Source organism: Centroberyx gerrardi, chromosome 19, assembly GCF_048128805.1.
Source record: "Centroberyx gerrardi isolate f3 chromosome 19, fCenGer3.hap1.cur.20231027, whole genome shotgun sequence".
In the NCBI taxonomy this organism is placed as follows: Eukaryota; Metazoa; Chordata; class Actinopteri; order Beryciformes; family Berycidae; genus Centroberyx; species Centroberyx gerrardi.
Genome location: NC_136015.1, coordinates 23564469 through 23582988, shown reverse-complemented (window position 1 = coordinate 23582988; position 18520 = coordinate 23564469). Strand labels below are relative to the sequence as shown.

Below are 18520 nucleotides of genomic sequence, written 5' to 3'. Positions count from 1 at the left end.
GCTCCTCTGCAGCCGTATGCAAAGTAGGCCTGTGTCTGATAACCAGTAGAAATCGCACTGAGATGAGAGTATCTACACTAGCAGTCAAAAGTTTGGACACACCACATTTGTCTTTATTTTTTACTATTTTCCACATTTTAGAATAACAGTAAAGACATCAAAACTATGAAATAACACAAATTGAATTATGCAGCGACCAAAAAAAGAGTTAAACAAATCAAAACTATCTTATATTTTAGATTCTTTAAAGTAGCCGCCCTTTGCCTTGATGCAAAGGCAAAGGCTTTGGAGAGAAATTCATACATAGGATCAACTTCACTATTTATATTTGTCTAAGAAACAAAATTTCAAGCATTTAAGCAGAAGCCTTTAGATCAGAATGGCTTTAAGAGAATGAAAAACATACATTCAATCAGGTGTGTCCAGACTTTTGACTGGTAGTGTAACACTAAAGTAGGATTTACAGCTAAATACCTAAAATGTACAGGTAAATATACTGTAACCAGGCCATCCTGTCATTATCAGCAGCAGTTAGTTAGTGGGCATACTGTTAATATATTTTCACAGCCTTGACTACGCCACCGACTGGATACGTCAACGTGTTTCTGCACGTGTCTTGGTCTTGTGTTGCTCGGACACCTGAAGACTATAAGCAGCTAAAATAAACCACAATATTAACCTCCTGCCTCTAAGCCCCTCACCGACTTACATAACAAACAGGAGGGGGTTGTTTTGATGTGTTTACCTCTGCTTTCACCTCTGACTCCTCGCCAGCCAGCATCCTATGAAAACAGACACCGGCCTAATAATCCATAATCATATCCAACACCAATTTTCACGCTCTGAACACTAATAAGGCTTGTGTAAGCTGCTCTGTCTGCTGCTGCTGCTGCTGGTGAGTGTGCACAGTGTGTGTGTGTGTGTGTGTGTGTGTGTGTGTGTGTGTGTGTGTGTGTGTGTTTTGTGTGTTTCTTGGTGTGTGTGGGTGTGCACTCGCTTCTTTGTGTGCTTGTCTGCATGTGTATTAATCTGTCTTTGTGTGTATGTGAATGAATGGTTGTCTGCTCACACTTGTGAATATGGATTTTTGTGTCTATGAGCATGTACAGTATGTACTTATATGTACTTATATGTTTATTGTATATATGTATGAATATTATTATACTTGGTACAGATTCAGATCTACAAGGGATAAAATAGTCACACGTCTAATACAGATAAGTTACTATTAATTCGAGTTCGACCGATATTCCAATACTGATATTTTTGGATTGAAGGAGAAATACTTTATGCTATCGTTCAATATCTTTAAATTTGACGATTTTCATTGCCCAAAATTACATGAATTCAGACCATCATGGGACACTAAAACTCTCCACTTAAAGCCAGGATAATTGTGTGGAATCTGATCAAAATGTCACATGACATCAATTCAGGTTAAGGGCTTTCCATAGACAATCAGTGTTGTGTTGATCAATTATACAGTACAGTATAATTGATCAACACAACACTGATCAATTATACTGTACTGTATAATTGATCAACACAACACTGATCAATTATACAGTACAGTAGATATTTAATCAAACAAACTGCATCATATCCATAATTTTTGAGGTGGATACACACTGGCTAATATCCAACTTTTAATAAAAGTTGGCCCGATATATCAGTCTAAAACTATTATTAATGATAATAGAATGGGTCAAGATACATTCCAGCCATGCTGATAATTCCAATAATGAGTTATATTAGTTGCAAACCAATCAGAGAACTAGTTATTGATCTTTCTTGCTGTTTTGCATGTACATTCTCCAGAATAAAACCTGTTATGTATATTACTTTGAAAAGAACAATTCAGTCAGTCAGTACACATCCGTTGGTGAGGAAGATCTTTACTGTGACTTGTGTGACTTGAGTGCTGCTGACCCTTCATCACAGTAAAGAGCGCCCTCTAGAGTATAACTGCATATCACTGCATTTAAAAATCAAACCATTCATAACTTATTACATTGTGTGCGGTTGTTGCACATCATACGGTGTGCAAAGGAATGAATTTGCAGTCCAGTTTGAATTCATAAAATATGCAATACTTTTATTGAAAATCTTGACTTATATACAAATATGTAACAGCTTTTATAGTGCATTTTCTTCCTCTTTCAAGTTTTACGATTGAGTTTATAGTTTTGGCTTACACACAGGGGAGGGACTGTTGACCAAACACACTGTAACACACACATAACTTACATATATTTACAGCCCAAGACACAAGAATAAACAAACAAAAATATAAAGAAAATGACCTATTGAACTTCTGTTTATATAAAGTTTCAGATTTACACCAAAGGCGAGAATAAGCGAAGTCTTTTATGTTAACGATGTATATTGTGAAGTTGTGTTTATGATTTTTTACATGTCTTACGTATTTGCCACCATGGCCAACGTTCAGCTTACAAACTACTCAGTTCCATTGTAGTAGCATGTGCAGCCGGTGTCTATGTAACAAAGACAGAAGAAGAAAAATAAGAAAAAAAATGTTTGTGAGAAGTCACGCACATTTGGCCCACTATCATGAGAGGAGAACAGGAGCATGGTTTCAAAGTGCTGCTCGTCTTGGCATTACAGTCAGGATACGAAAACAAACCACTACTCAAAGATATTTACAGTCGTAGCGCGATGCTGTCGAAAAGATGCGGTCTGGTTTGCGCGGCCGGGGGGCGTGTCCGGCCGAGAGAGCTATTCTATCACCATGGCAACAACAGATACCCCTTTTTTTTACTATCAGTAGAGAGAGTTCAAAGCAGGAAGACGGAGTCCGAGTTTAACTCAGGGGAACAGGAACACGGTAAACAAATATTACAACAATTTACTCCCAATGTGCTTTACAAACAAACAAGGGGTAAAGACTGGGAGGAGGAAGAGCTCTGCAGGGGATTCATCGCACATTTTCAACTCGTTTACTTATTTACAATGTAAGACGTACCGTAATAAATCTGTGCCTTTCAATTAAAAATAGGTTATCTGATATAGTCATAGTTTTACATGTACAAAAAGAAAAGGAACCTCTTTTGTTATAAAAACTTGAAAGTGCAGCTACATACAGTTAGCATGATGTCAACAAAGACCACCAGCATTACTCTTTTCACCTCCTCATCTCCTCTGAGCATGTGCGAATACGTGTGTGTGTGTGTGTGTGTGTGTGTGTCTGTCACTGCCATGTGGTGTGGCCGGTCGGCACAGAAATAGGCAGGATCAGATCAGTTCTCGACAGGTAAATCCCGCCGTAAGCCACCGGTTGCCGAGGAGACATCAGCATTACCGCGGCAACACGTTGAGGGGCGGTTAACCTGTATTTATGCGGTCAGCTGGCTCGTGGCCCATGTCTGACACTGTGCTGATCTTACGTAACGGCTGTTTGCCTTTTGAAAGGAGAAAGCAGATCGACAAACAGATTGACAGACGAAAAAATTAAAACCCCATCCTCAATCCTGCATAGAGTATGACAAAATGCCATGTATTTTGTTATGAAAGTAAAGTTTCTCAACAACACAGAAGCAAACTCCTCTGTTTGCTTCCTACAAAACGCCCGGTGTAGAACTTTTTGGTATGATATGCTAGTACAAAACAGGCTGCTGAAATCTCAATGTGCAAGGTAGAGTTGAAAAGGTTGACTGACTCTGTGCCAAAGCTTACAGGCCTTGTGAAAAAGTCCTACAACAACAACAACAATCTTTAATCTCCATACACAAATAAGGAGACATTCAAGTGTCCATCAAGCAATGTGCTTGAACTCTTGCCATTCACGTCTCAGGTGAGTTTTGCTAGTCCGCACACTAGTCCGTAACGTCTACGCTAGCTTGGTTTGCATCAGAGTAAGCTATCTTGTGCCTTTTAGCCACTCTTTCACCTCCCGTAATGTTTGTGTTGCTCAAATACCAAGCAAAACAAGCTGGTACCGCCTCACTAATGCCAGAGATCACCCGCTGGACCCATTTTGAGGGAAGGGAATCCTATTATGTGGGTTGGATCCCTCAGAGCGGCGACGGTCATGACCACACAGCCGGTAAATCCAAAGCCAAGCGCTCTTAAGAGCCCTCCAAGGTAGAGCGATGAGGGTGAGGGGGGAGAAGGCAGAGAAGACAGTAAAGGAATGGCAAAAACAAAATGTCGAAAGCAAAATGGCTCCTTGCTCTTCCTGTCCGTTGTTGTTGCCGAGCGCTGACCTTCTTGCTGAGGGTCTCTCAAAACCGTAGACCAGTATGACGAACAACCAGCACTAGCAATGAAATAAAGTATTCCCCCATCATTTTCCGCTCTCCATCAATTTTGACATGGGGGTGTAATCGATTAGAGAGGCAAAGACGGGAACTGTGGTCCATATAGCAGCGGGTGTTGGGAGTCCGGTTGCAGTCCTTTAGTGGCAGGGGTCGAAGGGGTACTTGGCGAGCCCGCCGTGGAGCTCCACCGTGTCCTCTGACCAGGACATGATGTCTCCGGCGAGGTGGCCGCTGCAGCTCGTCTGGCTGTAGATCTCGTTGGGCGTCAGTACTCTGGACCAGAACTGGAGATCCGCCATCTCTCCCATGAAGGACTGAGTGGCGTCGAAACGGCCTCCCAGCGTGTCCTAAGGAGCGGGGAGGAGCGTTAGGGTCAAGATTTAAATTGTAATATGGATCGAATCTAAAAAGTTGGACAGGCTGTAAATTGTATCTGTTTCTTTGTTTAATTTATTCGTAGAGGAATTATGTAAGGGACAAAAACACAGCTCCTACCTGCTCCTGTCCCATGATGAAGATCCCGCCTGGCTTGATGGGATGCCAGGCAGACAGGTTTTGTCCGGAGCCCTTCTTCACCCCGTCCTGGTAGGCCTCCCAGAGGCCGTCGCGCGTCGACCACGTCACACACACATGGTGCCACTTCCCATCTGTCAGGGTCATGGGCAACGTCACCGCCTTGACACGCAGATAGAGGGACAGACAGAGACAGACAGACATGAAAGATTAGGATAATGAAATCAGTTTGAGCAAATGAAGGGTTTGGTTCCGCTATCTATTTTGGATATCTAGCTGAACCGAAATCCATCAGTGAAAACTTTAAAAACAGCTGATTTTAGCCTCAAAAACACAGCTACAGAGGGCTTTCAGGTGATGCAACCCTCTGGCGGCCATATTGGAGGTCTTGCTCAACAATGGCTGTGAACAGCTGACTGCGTTTCTAAATGTCCGACTTGGCCATATCAACAGAATTCAATAGACATGAATCATAGCTGTGCTGTTCTTGACTGGAAACTGATCATTTCATAACTGATACATCTGAGCAATTTTGTGTTTAGATAATATCAGCTTGTTAGCTAGCTAACATAGTATCTGGTCAGCTAACCATCACTGTCTTGTTGTTAACACATCTGATTTATGCACTAGCTAACGTATCTTGTAGAAGCTAGCGTTAGAAGTGGCTAGTAGTCGTATCTTAACATTTGTTGCGTTTCTAAATGAGCCTGCTGGCTAGTTAGCTAGCTAACAGTTTGTTCAGGTTAACTGAGCTGACTCTTCTCAAGCTACAACTCAGAGTGTTTTGGAGTAGAGACTAGGGCTAAAGACAAGACAGTTTACTGTGTCACAGTAACCTACATTTGGAAACAAATCCATCTTATCACACTATTCACTTTTACTGAAAACATTACTGATTGGATTCACACCTTCACCACAATCTGTTTTAAAAGGTGTCTCTCTTTATCTTGCACAGTTATCCATGCACAGCTAATTCTCCACTCAACCTCCATGATATCCTCAGACATGGTTGCTAGGATTTTTTGTGACACTCCAAAGCCTCTATTGTGAGAGCAAACGTCTTAGGATGCTTTAACAAGAAAATTAGAAGTCTCTGCTTTAACTAGAAATAATGCATTTTGCTTTCATGCTAGCTTTTGTTATATTAGAGTCAGTGCCAGTGTTTTCAAATAGTGGATATTTCACTTTGGAATTATTGATGTTGAGATTAGTAACAGGCTAACGCTATATGCATCAGTTAAGAGAATGAGCCTGTGATTGGATAATGGGATAATTGAGGCTTGACCTGCAGTTAGCCTACTTGGGACACGTCACCAGGTTGGAGGAGTGACAACAAAAGTAAAAGGTTATAGACTCTTCCTCCCTGATCCTTTTACAGTATAATATGAACAGCCAACCGCCGTTTCTTTGTTTTTGTCAGGGAGGAAGAGGCGATAACGCTTCAGTCTCTTCTTTCCCCAGCGTCACGGCGTGGCCTTGCGACCACTGGTGACAGCTTTCTGTGACAAGTCTCTATAGGATGATAGCTTTAAACAGCTTTGCTCACTGCTGCAGGGAAAGTAGATTAGTAAAAAAAATTAGAATCTCTACTTTCTTCTTCATCATGAGCCCCAAGACATGAATCCAGTCCTGAGAGTGAACTCCATTATGAAGATTGTTTAACTGTGTCATCGATCAATTTGATGATTGCCAACTAGGTGACTCAAAGAAAACAGACGTGACAGTTTATCCCTCCTGGCAATGTGACTTACACAATTAAGCCAATCAATTAAGATAATCTGATTAATTGCTTGGTTAATTTGTTTGTTCATCTCACTGCGCACAGTACTGTACCGTACCGTGTGGGTAAAGGCAGGAGAAAAAGCTGAACGTCGATCTTTCGTTTAGGGAATTTCTACCAGTATTTCAGAGAATGAGAGATCATTGTTAACTGATAGATTAATAGAATAATTGATTAATTACATTGTCAAGAACTTGTGTGCGAAGTAACGTCTCCTTAAATCATAAAGTTTCAGTCAAAATGAGATATCCAATATTTTAATAAAGTCAAACCTAGTCTTACAAAATGAGTGATAGTTCAACAAATGATGGTACTTTTTAATGATAGTGGGTAACTGAAATCCTTGGTTGACAAAGTGATAACACATTTACAGAATAGATTAGCTATATTTAGAGATATTGAATGATCAACAGATAAAGATGAAATATATTCAGCTTTTTTGGAAAATAACTCTTCAGTTATTGGAAAACTATCCATCAAGATAAAATCAAATAAAGTAATTAGTCGGCTAAATTTGCTCTAATTTACTCAAGGTACTGTGGACACACACACACACACACACACACACACACACACACACACAAAGAAAGGCCCTAAGTCATGTTGTGATGTGATGTGAAGCTGAGCTGATGCAGTCAACAAAACCAAATTAAACAATATTTTAGGAATTGTGCAGGTTAGATAAAATTATGCAGTTAGATAAATTGCACATTAAAAGCAGCTCAGAGGTGGAAAAAAAATAAATATGTTGTTAGAAAGCAACTAGGAAGCTACTGCATGTAGAACAAATTGTCAAATAGAGATAAAACTCCTTTTCTGAGGACATTCAAGATAGTTCAGGTGTTATATAAAAATCTTGCCTAGTGCAGCTTTAAGCAGGATATATGAGACAACGGTGAGAATATATTGATGCTACAACAATGAAGCCAGAACTGAACAATAACCAACAGCTTGACAAAAAGCGACTGAGAGTCTGAGCTGTGACTATCACACCTTACTGCTGCTAGATAGAAACACTCTGGGCCATGGATGTCTGAGAACTACAATGTTAGCTGAGGACAGAGGCTTAACGGTTACAGAAGGAAGTTTGTGACTGGAAGATTGCCGGTATGAATTCGTCCATAAGAACCTTGTAGAACTGAGGATCCCGCAAGCATTTGACGAACAGCGATTTGCAACGTCAAGATTTCAACAATATGGTATTACGAAAACAACTTTGGAATCTGATTTGATATCAGAAAGATATTTAGGTCATTTCACAAAACAATGCGGTTTTTCACCGTTGGTGCAGGCTCTTCTATCTATTCAACGTCAAAATGTTTGCTGGGTTTTATTATAAATATGTGGATTACTTACAAAGAATCACTGTATTATATGGAAGCCCATTCCCGCCACAATGATTGAGTTTTTTTTCTCGCAATTTACTTTATTTCTCAGAATTCTGACTTTTTTTCTACCAATTCTGACTTTATATCACAGAATTACAAGAAGTATAACAGGTGGTGATGTCACCTGGCACCAAAGACCAGCCAATAGCAGATGGCCAGTTCAGTACCCTACCTTTCACCATTAGGTGTTAAGCCTCACCACAGATTTGGGTTTGGGGTTTAGTTACTGTTTAATGAGCTGGCTCCACATAGTGAGTTCTATATTTTTCTGTAGGAGCTTTCTAGTCTCTAATCTCCAATCTCCGTACATTATTATACTCCGTTGTTTTTACCTTGTCGTTGATCAGCAGCTCCATGGGGTTGTTGCCCCATTCGATGAGCACCAGTTCGTTCGCCTGTCCCGGGACAGAGTAGGAGAAGGGGGTGCCGAGGCCGGGACCCGAACCTCCCTTCAGCCACAGGCAGATGGTCAGGGCAAAGACCTCGTTCACGACCGGCTGCTTCATCTTGGCGTACATGTAGTTGGTCCTCATGGGGAAGTCGATCTGGAAAGCTTCGGGACTCTTTGGCTTCTTGTTGTTTCCTGCTGAGATATGAGTTCAGAGTTTATTCATTTGTACAGTACAAATACAAATGATTCAGCAGAGGAGGGGGAAAGGGTAAATGCTGATTGTGCAGGTCTGCTAAAAAACAAGGGGCGGATTAAAAGTGCAGAGAAATTACAATGTTTCTGTGTGTGTGTGTGATTTCTTTTTGTGTGTTTTAAAGTTCAAAGGTCATGACTAGGATTTTGATTTCAAGAAAAGATCCAGACATAAATGTCATTACATAAATTCACACAAATGTAATTGAAATGTAAATGTAAATTTAATCAGTAACGCATCTCATTGACTTCCAAATTATGTGCAAGTCAGACCATTACTTTCTCAACAAGCAGAAAATGCTAGCTAATCTATCTGATATTCCATCCACTTCTCTATCAATGATGCTTTTGTTGGGACAGGAGATGAACTGTGTGTGTGTGTGTGTGTGTGTGTGTGTGTACCAGGGTCAGTGTTCCTGTGGTGCAGGTGTGTGAGCACTGTGTCCAGCTTGCTGTGGCCGGAGCCTCGCGCAGTTGTCTGTTTGCTGCTGATAGGCAGCCGCGGCGGGTGATGATCATTGCCGTGGTGACCGTTGCCGTGGCGGTCGTCGTGGCGGTCGTCGTGGTGATCGTCGTGGTGATCGTCATGGTGGTCATCGTGGTGGCCGGGGCCGTGGTGGCTGTTGTCGTGACGATCGTCGTGGTGACCGCCGCCGCGGTGATCGTCGTGGTGGCCAGGGCCGTGGTGGTCGTCGTGGTGATCGTCGTGGTGATCGTCGTGGCGGTTGCTGTGATGGTTGCCATAGTGACCGTAACTCCGGCCGTGATGCCTGTCGTAGTGGTGATCGTAGTGATGGTCGTAATAGTGATTATTGTGACCTCTGCGATGGTTGTTTCGGCTGTTGTAGTGGTTATTGTGATTGCTGTCGTGGTGGTCATCGTGGTGGTCGTCATGGTGGTCGTCGTGGCGGTCGTCATGGTGACCAGTACCATGGTGGTCGTCGTGATGATCGTCATGGTGGCCGTTGCCGCGGTGGTCGTCGTGGTGATCGTCATGGTGGCCGTTGCCGCGGTGGTCATCATGGTGATCATCGTGGTGATCGTCGTGGTGATCGTTGTGGTCGTCGTGGTGACCGTAGTCATGGTGACCTCGGTCGTGGTTGTGCAGCTGCTCCTCCAGAGCGTTGATCTTCCTCTGGAGGAGATCCCTCAGGGAGCTGGAGTAGGAGCTGGAGGAGTTCCTGGCCTGGAGACACACACACACACGTTTATTTCCTATTATTTTATCATTTGTATCATTTGTCTTTATTTGGTACCATTTAGAAAAGTGCTACTAAACAGTAAAAAAACAGTTTGCTATAGGTTTATTATGATCTTTTACCATAAAAGAATCCCATAAAGAATCCCATAATAATGGAGTGAATGAATGGAGGAATAAATGTACGGTGCAGTTCAGTTATGGCTGCAGACACATTATTCCATGTTAAGTAGAGTGAGTTGCAGTGGATGGAGATGGGCGGCGGCCCCTCCCTTCCTGCCACCCTCCTTCCTCTCCTTTCCTCATCCTCATCTTCCTCACCGGCAAATCCGGCTTTGTTCCCTGCCAGCACACGGCAGGATTAATAGCCTCGTCAGGGAGGATGAAGCTAATTGGAGGTGAGGGTGGCCAGCGCCCTGCGGCGTGCGGCCAGGGGCTTGTGGCGTAGACATCCTGTTAGAGGAGGGAGTGACGGAGGTAAATCCCGGCTCCGCTTCTTGTTTTGTCTCACACCTTCCAGGGAGATCGAAGGGGATTTTGGCAACACTTTCCCTGAGCGGAGCCTGAGAAACCACCTGCGCTGAAACTGAGGCTTTCACAGGGCATTGGGTGGAGAAATGGCATCATGAAAACATATTTATTACTGTCTTGACCCACCTGAACCAGGTGTATAGCTCATTTTAAGTCCTGATCCATAGTTTAGGAAATGCTAATTTAAAATATTTAAAACATACAATGTCTACAAATTAGAAAAGATTTGGGAGCGCAATTAAACTGAGTTAAAAGTTAAAATTGACCAAACCCTGAAGAAGGCTCATTCAAGCTGAAACACATCGGACAGGTGTAGCTTTTCAGATTGTCAATGTAAAATAAAGACTTTTTGGGCCTTATTTGGTTTTTAATACAACAATGTCTCCTCCTTCTTCCCTTTCTCTCATTATTATTCTGCCTGTAGCTGAATGTGCTGCTGCTGTCTTGGCCTGGTTTCCTCTTGGGGAAAGAGATCCTTGATCTCCACAGGATTAACCAGGTCGAATGAACATTAAATCCATAAATAACAACACCCTGATCCCGTGATCAAATATTCCACAACGTAGCTCTCACAGCTTGGGCTTTCCTCCTCCTCCTCCTCCACCTCCTCCATCCTCCATCCTATGCTATCATCTCCCTCCATGTGATGGTTGGATACAGGGGTTGTTTGGGGTCAGGGGTCAGGGGTCAGGGCTAATCAACTTAGAGCAGCTTCCCGTTCGGGCTCGGGGCTTGGCCACTGATATCTACTGGCAGCAGGAGAGACAGCGAGAGCCGGAACAACTCAGAAAGAACATTAGCTGCCATGGCTCCAGGACAACAGGCAAACAGCCGTGATATTAGCCTTGTGTGTGTGTGTGTGTGTGTGTGTGTGTGTGTGTGTATTAATGAGTCTGTGAGGGTGGCTGGGGGTAGGGTGGTTGTTTATGTGTGTGTGAGAGAGAGAGAGAGAAAGAAAGAGAGTATGCATGTGATGTATCACCTTCAACATTTGAATTAGTGTAATCAAATACATTTAAAATGTCTCTGTGTGTGTTTTTATTACGGGAAAACTGAACTTCTAAAGAGAAATATCAAAATCTGCTTTTTGCATTCATTCATCTTCATCTATTTTATTAAAGCAGAATAAAGCATTTCCATCTAATACAGTACATATTTATTAAAAACATAACATTGGCCTGTAATATGGCAACATAATCAACAAAGTATACAGTATACTATGGGTTAGCATGTTGAAACTTCTTACAACTTTTGATGTGTGTGTGTGTGTGTGTGTGTTTGCGTGGGTGGGCGAGGGCATCATGGGTAGCTGATGCGGTGCCTGAGCTCGTGACCCTAAATGACGCAAGAAACGACCCCGTTTAAGTCAAACCTTTGATAGGCTTCCACCTGCTTTTAGCCTGGGCAGCCTTTTGGTCAGACGACAGACGCATGACTAAGCATTTTAACATGTTTGCGTGGTGCAGAAAACGCACGTCCTCCTCCAGAAGCTCTTACCAAATGTTTAGCCTTTGTCACCTGAAACATCGGGCTTTAATTATTATACCACATGAATATTTTTTTAAATGAGAGTGCTGTGCCTCGCTTGCTCCATCATGTTTTTATATAAATAACATCTTTTTTGAAAAGCTCTTGAAGTTATTAGAGTGCAAATTTAATTCACACCAAGAGGAAACAGTTCCTGAGGGACACATGAACAGTTTTGATTACTAAACATTAGAAAGGGCAGAAACATCACTTGTAACTCTACACTGTCAGAATGAAAAGTGCAATTTTGAGGTACCTTTTTGAGGGAAGTGTATTGTATTTATAGAATGATTATAGAATACTAGAATATTGCTGCTGTCATGTGAAAACCTTGTGACTCCAATTCTGGTGATTTTCATGTTTTCACTTCAATTGAAGGATAACATGTTCCTCTATGGGTTGAGATAATTTTACCCTCCTTGGGCTTATAAAACCCTTTCAAACGCCTTTGGATAAACTCAAATATGCAAAAAACAAGTTCTTAGTTCTTGAAGTTTTCACCCAGCAGTGACGATGTAATGATTAAGAGTACATAGAATATGCTCAATACTAAGAGAATATAAGAGTTGTCCTGTTGTCCTTGTAGGGGAGAACGGGGCAAGATGAGCCGCCCCTTGTATCTAGGCAACCATAAACAAATTTAATCATGTGATCGCAGATTTAGGAAGAATAATTCATTTCTCTGAATCTGTGATGAAGGAAAATACATGAAGAAAGTGATAAAAAGTAAAAAAGCTCACTCACTTCATCATGGTAAAAATGTCATGGTTCTTGTATCTAAATGGAAGTAGATGCATTTGAGGCTTTATTATATATTAGTTTAAGGATTCATAAAGTACAATATGAATTCATAAATGACTGTGGGCTTGAATTGCTGTGTGACACAGGTTTGTCAAAATGTTGTTTGTGGGGTAAAATGTTCCAGTAGCCCTTGGGTCAGACTAAATTTTTTGATGGTTTGTACTTCAAAAACCGTATTAGTTACAGAAAGTTTTAACTTCCATGAATGCCCAACAACCATAGCAATAAAACATTTTTTATATAATTTTTTGGGGCATTTCTGCTTTATTGGACAATTGCAGTAGAACCACCGGGGGAATTATTCATTGAAATAAATATTTTCCCATAGTAGCACAAAAAGCACCCCACTCTCCCCTACCATGTGTGTCAGTGTGTACAGGAAGTTGTCAATATGTTTCTGCTTCAGCGTTACCTGCACCAATGGTACCAAGTCAAATTAAGACTTTATTATAGTTTACTGCACTTAATTAATTCCGATACTTCGTTCTGCTCACCTGCAGGTTCTCCAGCCTCTATCTGTAACTCTGCTGTGGAGTTGAAAACTATGAAAACTGCACTATGGTACTTTTTTTTGAACTCACCTGCAGGTTCTCCAGCCTCTCCTTCAGCGTCTGCAGGGTTTTCCCGGTCTGCTCCGGGGAGAAGGAGCTGTGCTTGCTGTAGGACACGCCCTTCCTGTGGTGCGGGTCCGGCCTGTGGCCGTTGTGCGAGTAGTGGTGATCGCTGTCGTGGTACGACGAAGGCCCGTGGTGCGTCGACGACGGCGGGTGGTGGCCGGCGGGGCCGCGGTGCCCGTGGTGGTCGTCGTGGTGGCTGTCGTGGTGGCTGTCGTGGTGGTTGTCGTGGTGACCGATGCTATGGTGACCGCCGAAACCCTCGCACAAGGTGAGCTTGGCGGTCAGCTCCCGGATCGTCTCCCTCTGGTCCAGGATGGTCTCCTTCTGCCTCACAAGGCTCTCGCGGAGGTGCAAGATGGTGGTTTTGGCTTCGTCGGACATCATGCCTCGCCGGCTGCTGCCGTTATGGCCGTTACTGTGGCCGTTACTGTGGCCGTTACTGCTGGGTCCGTGGGGCACATTGGGTGGGGAATAGCAGCTGGGGTCTGCCTCCGGTGGAATTGGGGTGCAAACGAACTTGGGGCTGATGCCATAGTCATATTCTATGCCGGGCAGATTGCCTGCTGCTGATGTGCAGGATATGAGGGAGTAGAAGAGGAGGGAACACAGGGGGAACGATGGGAAGACGAACCCCAGCAGGGCTCCGCCCCCTCGCTGCTGCCCTGCAGACAGGGGGGTCAGGCTCAGAGGACCGGCGTCTCTGGCCATACTTGCTTAGAGTCCAGTTTATGCCTTGTCAAGTGACGGTCCTCCCAGGCTCTAGTTTTGGTGTGACGTACACCATGAGTGGAGGTCATTTGCGATGGATTGGAAGCTGTCGGTGCGAAGCATGTCAACAATAAGATCCCCGATGAGATCTCCTCTCAGACGCACTAAATTCCTTTAAGAGGGCAATTAGTTAAAACTCCAAGGCGGGAAAACACATAAACACGCGGCCGTCGCTGCCAAACCCGTTAGCTGCTCATCTTCAAGCCGACTCTGTGGTGTCAAGCAAGGTTTTTTGGCCCCATGTTAGGCTGACGAGCCGCGAGAGGTTGGCTGGCGTGTCCCGGCAGGGCCTTCCGCTGTTTTGGGGACGCGGCGTCGGACCAGCGCCAGCCAGGTGATCCTTCTTGGCTCCAAGGATCTCCTGTGTTCGACAGCCAAGCTAATCCCTTTAACTTGGGCTTCTAACCATCCATTAAATCCCAGGGTGCTCTTGCCTACAGGAAGAAGAGGAGAAAACAAGTTATACATAGCTGAAGATATCAGCCAAGTAAGTCACCGAGAACTGTGACGATATGGAAAAAAGTTTGAGTGTGCTTCTTCAAAACTGCATCAATTACACTGACAGAGTACATAAACGTTGTAGTTCCAATGTGATTTCCTCAAGCCTGAATCAATCTAACTTTACAACCAGTCACAATGACAAATACACAACAATAACAACAGGTCAGGTTGAGCAAAATTACTGTCAGGCAGAGCTGCTCAGTGGCCAAGTTGTGCCATGAAAGAGGAAATAAAGGAGTAAGAGGTGAAGAAGAGAGAGTGAGGGAATCTGGGTTATCACATAGATAGATAGGATAACACTTTACAATAAGGGTACATTAGTTAGTTAATGCTTAATAAGCATTAACTAACCCTTAATTAACAGTTAACTAATGTGTCTGGTAATCATTTACTAATGGTGTTCATGTTAACTAAGGTATTAATTTATACATTATTTAAGTCATCTTTATAAACTATTACATAATGTATAAATTAATACCTTAGTTAACATGAACACCATTAGTAAATTACACATTAGTTAACTGTTAATTAAGGGTTAGTTAATGCTTATTAAGCATTAACTAACCCTTAACTTAGTGTACCCTTATTGTAAAGTGTTACCATAGATAGATAGATAGATAGATAGATAGATAGATAGACACAGATAGACACAGTAGATAGATAGATAGATAGACACAGATAGATAGATAGATAGATGGATAGATAGATAGATAGACACAGATAGACATAGATAGACACAGTAGATAGATAGATAGATAGATAGATAGATAGATAGACACAGATAGACACAGTAGATAGATAGATAGATAGATAGACACAGATAGATAGATAGATAGATAGATAGATAGATAGATAGATAGATAGATAGATAAATGGATAGATGGATAGATAGATAGATAGACACAGATAGACACAGTAGATAGATAGATAGATAGACACAGATAGATAGATAGATAGATAGATAGATAGATAGATAGATAGATAGATAGGTAGATAGATAGATAGATGATAGATAGATAGATAGATAGATAGATAGATGGATAGATAGATAGATAGATAGATAGATAGATAGATGATAGATAGATAGATAGATAGATAGATGATAGATAGATAGATAGATAGATAGATAGATAGATAGATGGATAGATAGATAGATAGATAGATGGATAGATGGATAGATAGATAGATAGATAGATAGATAGATAGATAGATGATAGATAGATAGATAGATAGATAGATAGATAGATGGATAGATGGATAGATAGATAGGCGAGAGAGTGCGTAAGGGAGAGGTGATCTGCATCGTAAACAAGTCATCTCTTCATTATCAAATGACTCATTCAGTCAGTCAGCTTTATGTGTTTACACTGAGCCAGCAGTGACTATAAGTTGAGTGACAGCAGCAGGCTGGTAGACAGTGCGAAGGAGGGTGTGTGTGTTTGTGTGTGTGTGGAGGAGGATGTGTGTGTGTGTGTGTGTGTGTGTGTGTGTGTGTGTCTGTAATCAGATCACAGCCAGCAGCTCTGCCCCCAAACCACAGGCCGGCAATTCACATAATCAACAATGGTTTTCATTTGAAACGTGGGCAGGCCAGTCAATTACACCCGGCCACAGCCTTATGAATCAGTGTCAGCACTTGTCCGCCCTCGACCAGCATGTTTGTTGGCTATTTCAGGACAGTGAGGAGAGACGGGACAGAGGCAGAGGACAGGGAACCCAGCAAACATTTTGACATTGAATAGATGTTGATATGATGATAAATTTAGTGCCAAAATGAAAGTTGAGACGTCTGTAATCGTCCATAGCTGCTACCTGCATCGTTTTCTGAAATCAGGACATCTGTATCTTATTGATATCAGCTCCAAACAGTTTTAATATGAATGTTTACCATGCCGCAATACCATATTGGGAATATTATGTGCTAGGGTGTTTGGGTTGATGTTGAACTCGGCCACCTCCCACATGTTGCCATCTTTCAAATGCTTGCTGCGAAGTATCGTTTCCCCAATATAAACACAACTTTAAGGTTTCCTGGCTATATGTAAACTGATACAACAAACACAAGCACGTCAGGGGAGCAGTTATGGACTTTTAGCTGATGAAAGTGGGCAGTGCTGGCTGGTAGGCCTGAGTAAAAATGTTGCATGTGAGAGAATTGATCAGTGATGCCCTTCTGTTTATTTCAGTTTTGAAAGGCTGAGAATTTAACTGGACAGAGTACATCATGCTGAATAATTTATGTGTTGTTTTTATGTGAGGGCCTGCAGCTGAAGATCTATGATCGAAAGTAGATAAATTTGATTTTCAATCAAGCAAAATCAGCGTTCAACCACAAATAAAACCCCACTCTGCATTCCCAACCTGGCGCCACCTGACTCTCTGCCCTAAAAAAAGGTTGCATCTATGCACTTGTCAACATCAAAATAACAACAAAATACAGGCTTAAACAAAATGGATCAAACTGGTAGAAACTTCTTTTTCCATGACATATTAGGTGCCATTACAAAGCACTCCTTTAACTTCTTTGCAATGAATGATTTTAGAGAGGACGGTTTCATCACACATGTCCCTTCTCAACTAGTAGCTCCTGAAAAGAGTTGGGACATCTCCTTGGGCAACAGTTGCCCGACAACACTGCCCAAAAGTTGCCCAAAACATCAAGCCACATCATCACAGAGTGGTAATACACTGTAGGCAACTTTCGGGCAACAACAGGCAACAAAGTGAGACACGGGGGGGTAAATCTATTCAATCTATTCAAATGCATCCTGGTAAAAGATAAATTCAGATTGTGATTAAAGCCACAGTGTTGAGGCAACTCGTTGGACGCTGCTGCTCATTAGAGTTAGTTGTCCAAAAAGTGTCACAGCCTGAAGGACGGAGGCAGGTGTTGTTGGGTCGGCCAGAGAGCGAGAGACGAAGCCAAGAGGAAAGAGTGCAGAACACAAAGACTCTGTTCCTCTCTAAGCTCCTTATCCCCGCGGCCTCATCAGTTAAAACACAAACCTCAACTTTCTGCTCAGGTTCCACTTCAGAGCCAACAAACTTCTACAGGAAGGCTTTACATTCACTTGTCAGTTATTATGAGTGAGAAATTGGGCTGTTGCGTTATTAAAACCTAATAAAATCTGAATCATATTGACTAGACTCACCAAATATAATCAATGTACAGAAATTTTTGACTTGGTGTACACATGGTGAAGGACAACAGGACTTTACATACAGTACAAAGAGATAGTGGAAGACATATCACGTACACATTCAATATGTTGAATCGTAAGTACAGTTGACCTCTATCTTTTATTTTTTTCCATTTTCCTGCAAAGTATTGAGGGTTTCCTGCAGAATTGTCTTCATGTCAGGGTGGAAAAGCCTCTGAAACAGCATTTAGAGCATCATGGGACACTAAAACTTATGAAATTATTTTAGTGTTAGCAGCTCTTTAAGGCAGAGTGACACACCACATCTATTCAGTGGCAGGGGGGAAACTCTGGGATAGATTATCAACTTTAAGTTAAATTAATTTACAAAAGAACATTACTGAATAATGAAATGAATAAATAAAATATGGACAAAAAAATCAATTTCATTGCAGGTGTTACAGTCTGTTTTTCTGCAGCTGTGGTCAGGGAGGAACCTCCATGACTGATCTGATATTTAATAAAAGGCAGCACTTTTTTTTATTTTTTTTATTTTTTACAGCACTTATAGAATAGCCTATAAGTGTATCTAGAAGTGTATCTGCAGAGCTTCCTGACCCATGTACTGTACAACAATAAACATATGTTGCTGCAGTAAGTCAGATTAATCCATGACATGCTTAAGTGTCTTTTAATGAGGCATAAAGAGGTGTGCGTGCAGCAGCAGGCTGAAGGCATTAATCTGCCGGCAAGCCCCAACTGTCTGATACTTAAAGACAACATTAGGAGAGCATTAGCAGACATGATACCTCGCTGCGGCACATGGCATCACACAT

At 42.1% G+C, this 18520-nt stretch overlaps 1 protein-coding gene across 1 annotated transcript; it reads right to left on the bottom strand.

Moving 5' to 3' along the window:
- Window positions 1–4414: 4414 nt before the first annotated feature.
- LOC139924135 (uncharacterized) lies at window positions 4415–13983 on the bottom strand. Its single transcript, XM_071915085.2, has 5 exons — window positions 13240–13983; window positions 9022–9787; window positions 8291–8550; window positions 4773–4952; window positions 4415–4624 (listed from the first exon to the last, which is right to left on the bottom strand). Exons 1-5 carry the CDS (start codon window positions 13981–13983, stop codon window positions 4415–4417), a joined length of 2160 nt encoding a protein of 719 aa, XP_071771186.2.
- Window positions 13984–18520: the final 4537 nt, after the last annotated feature.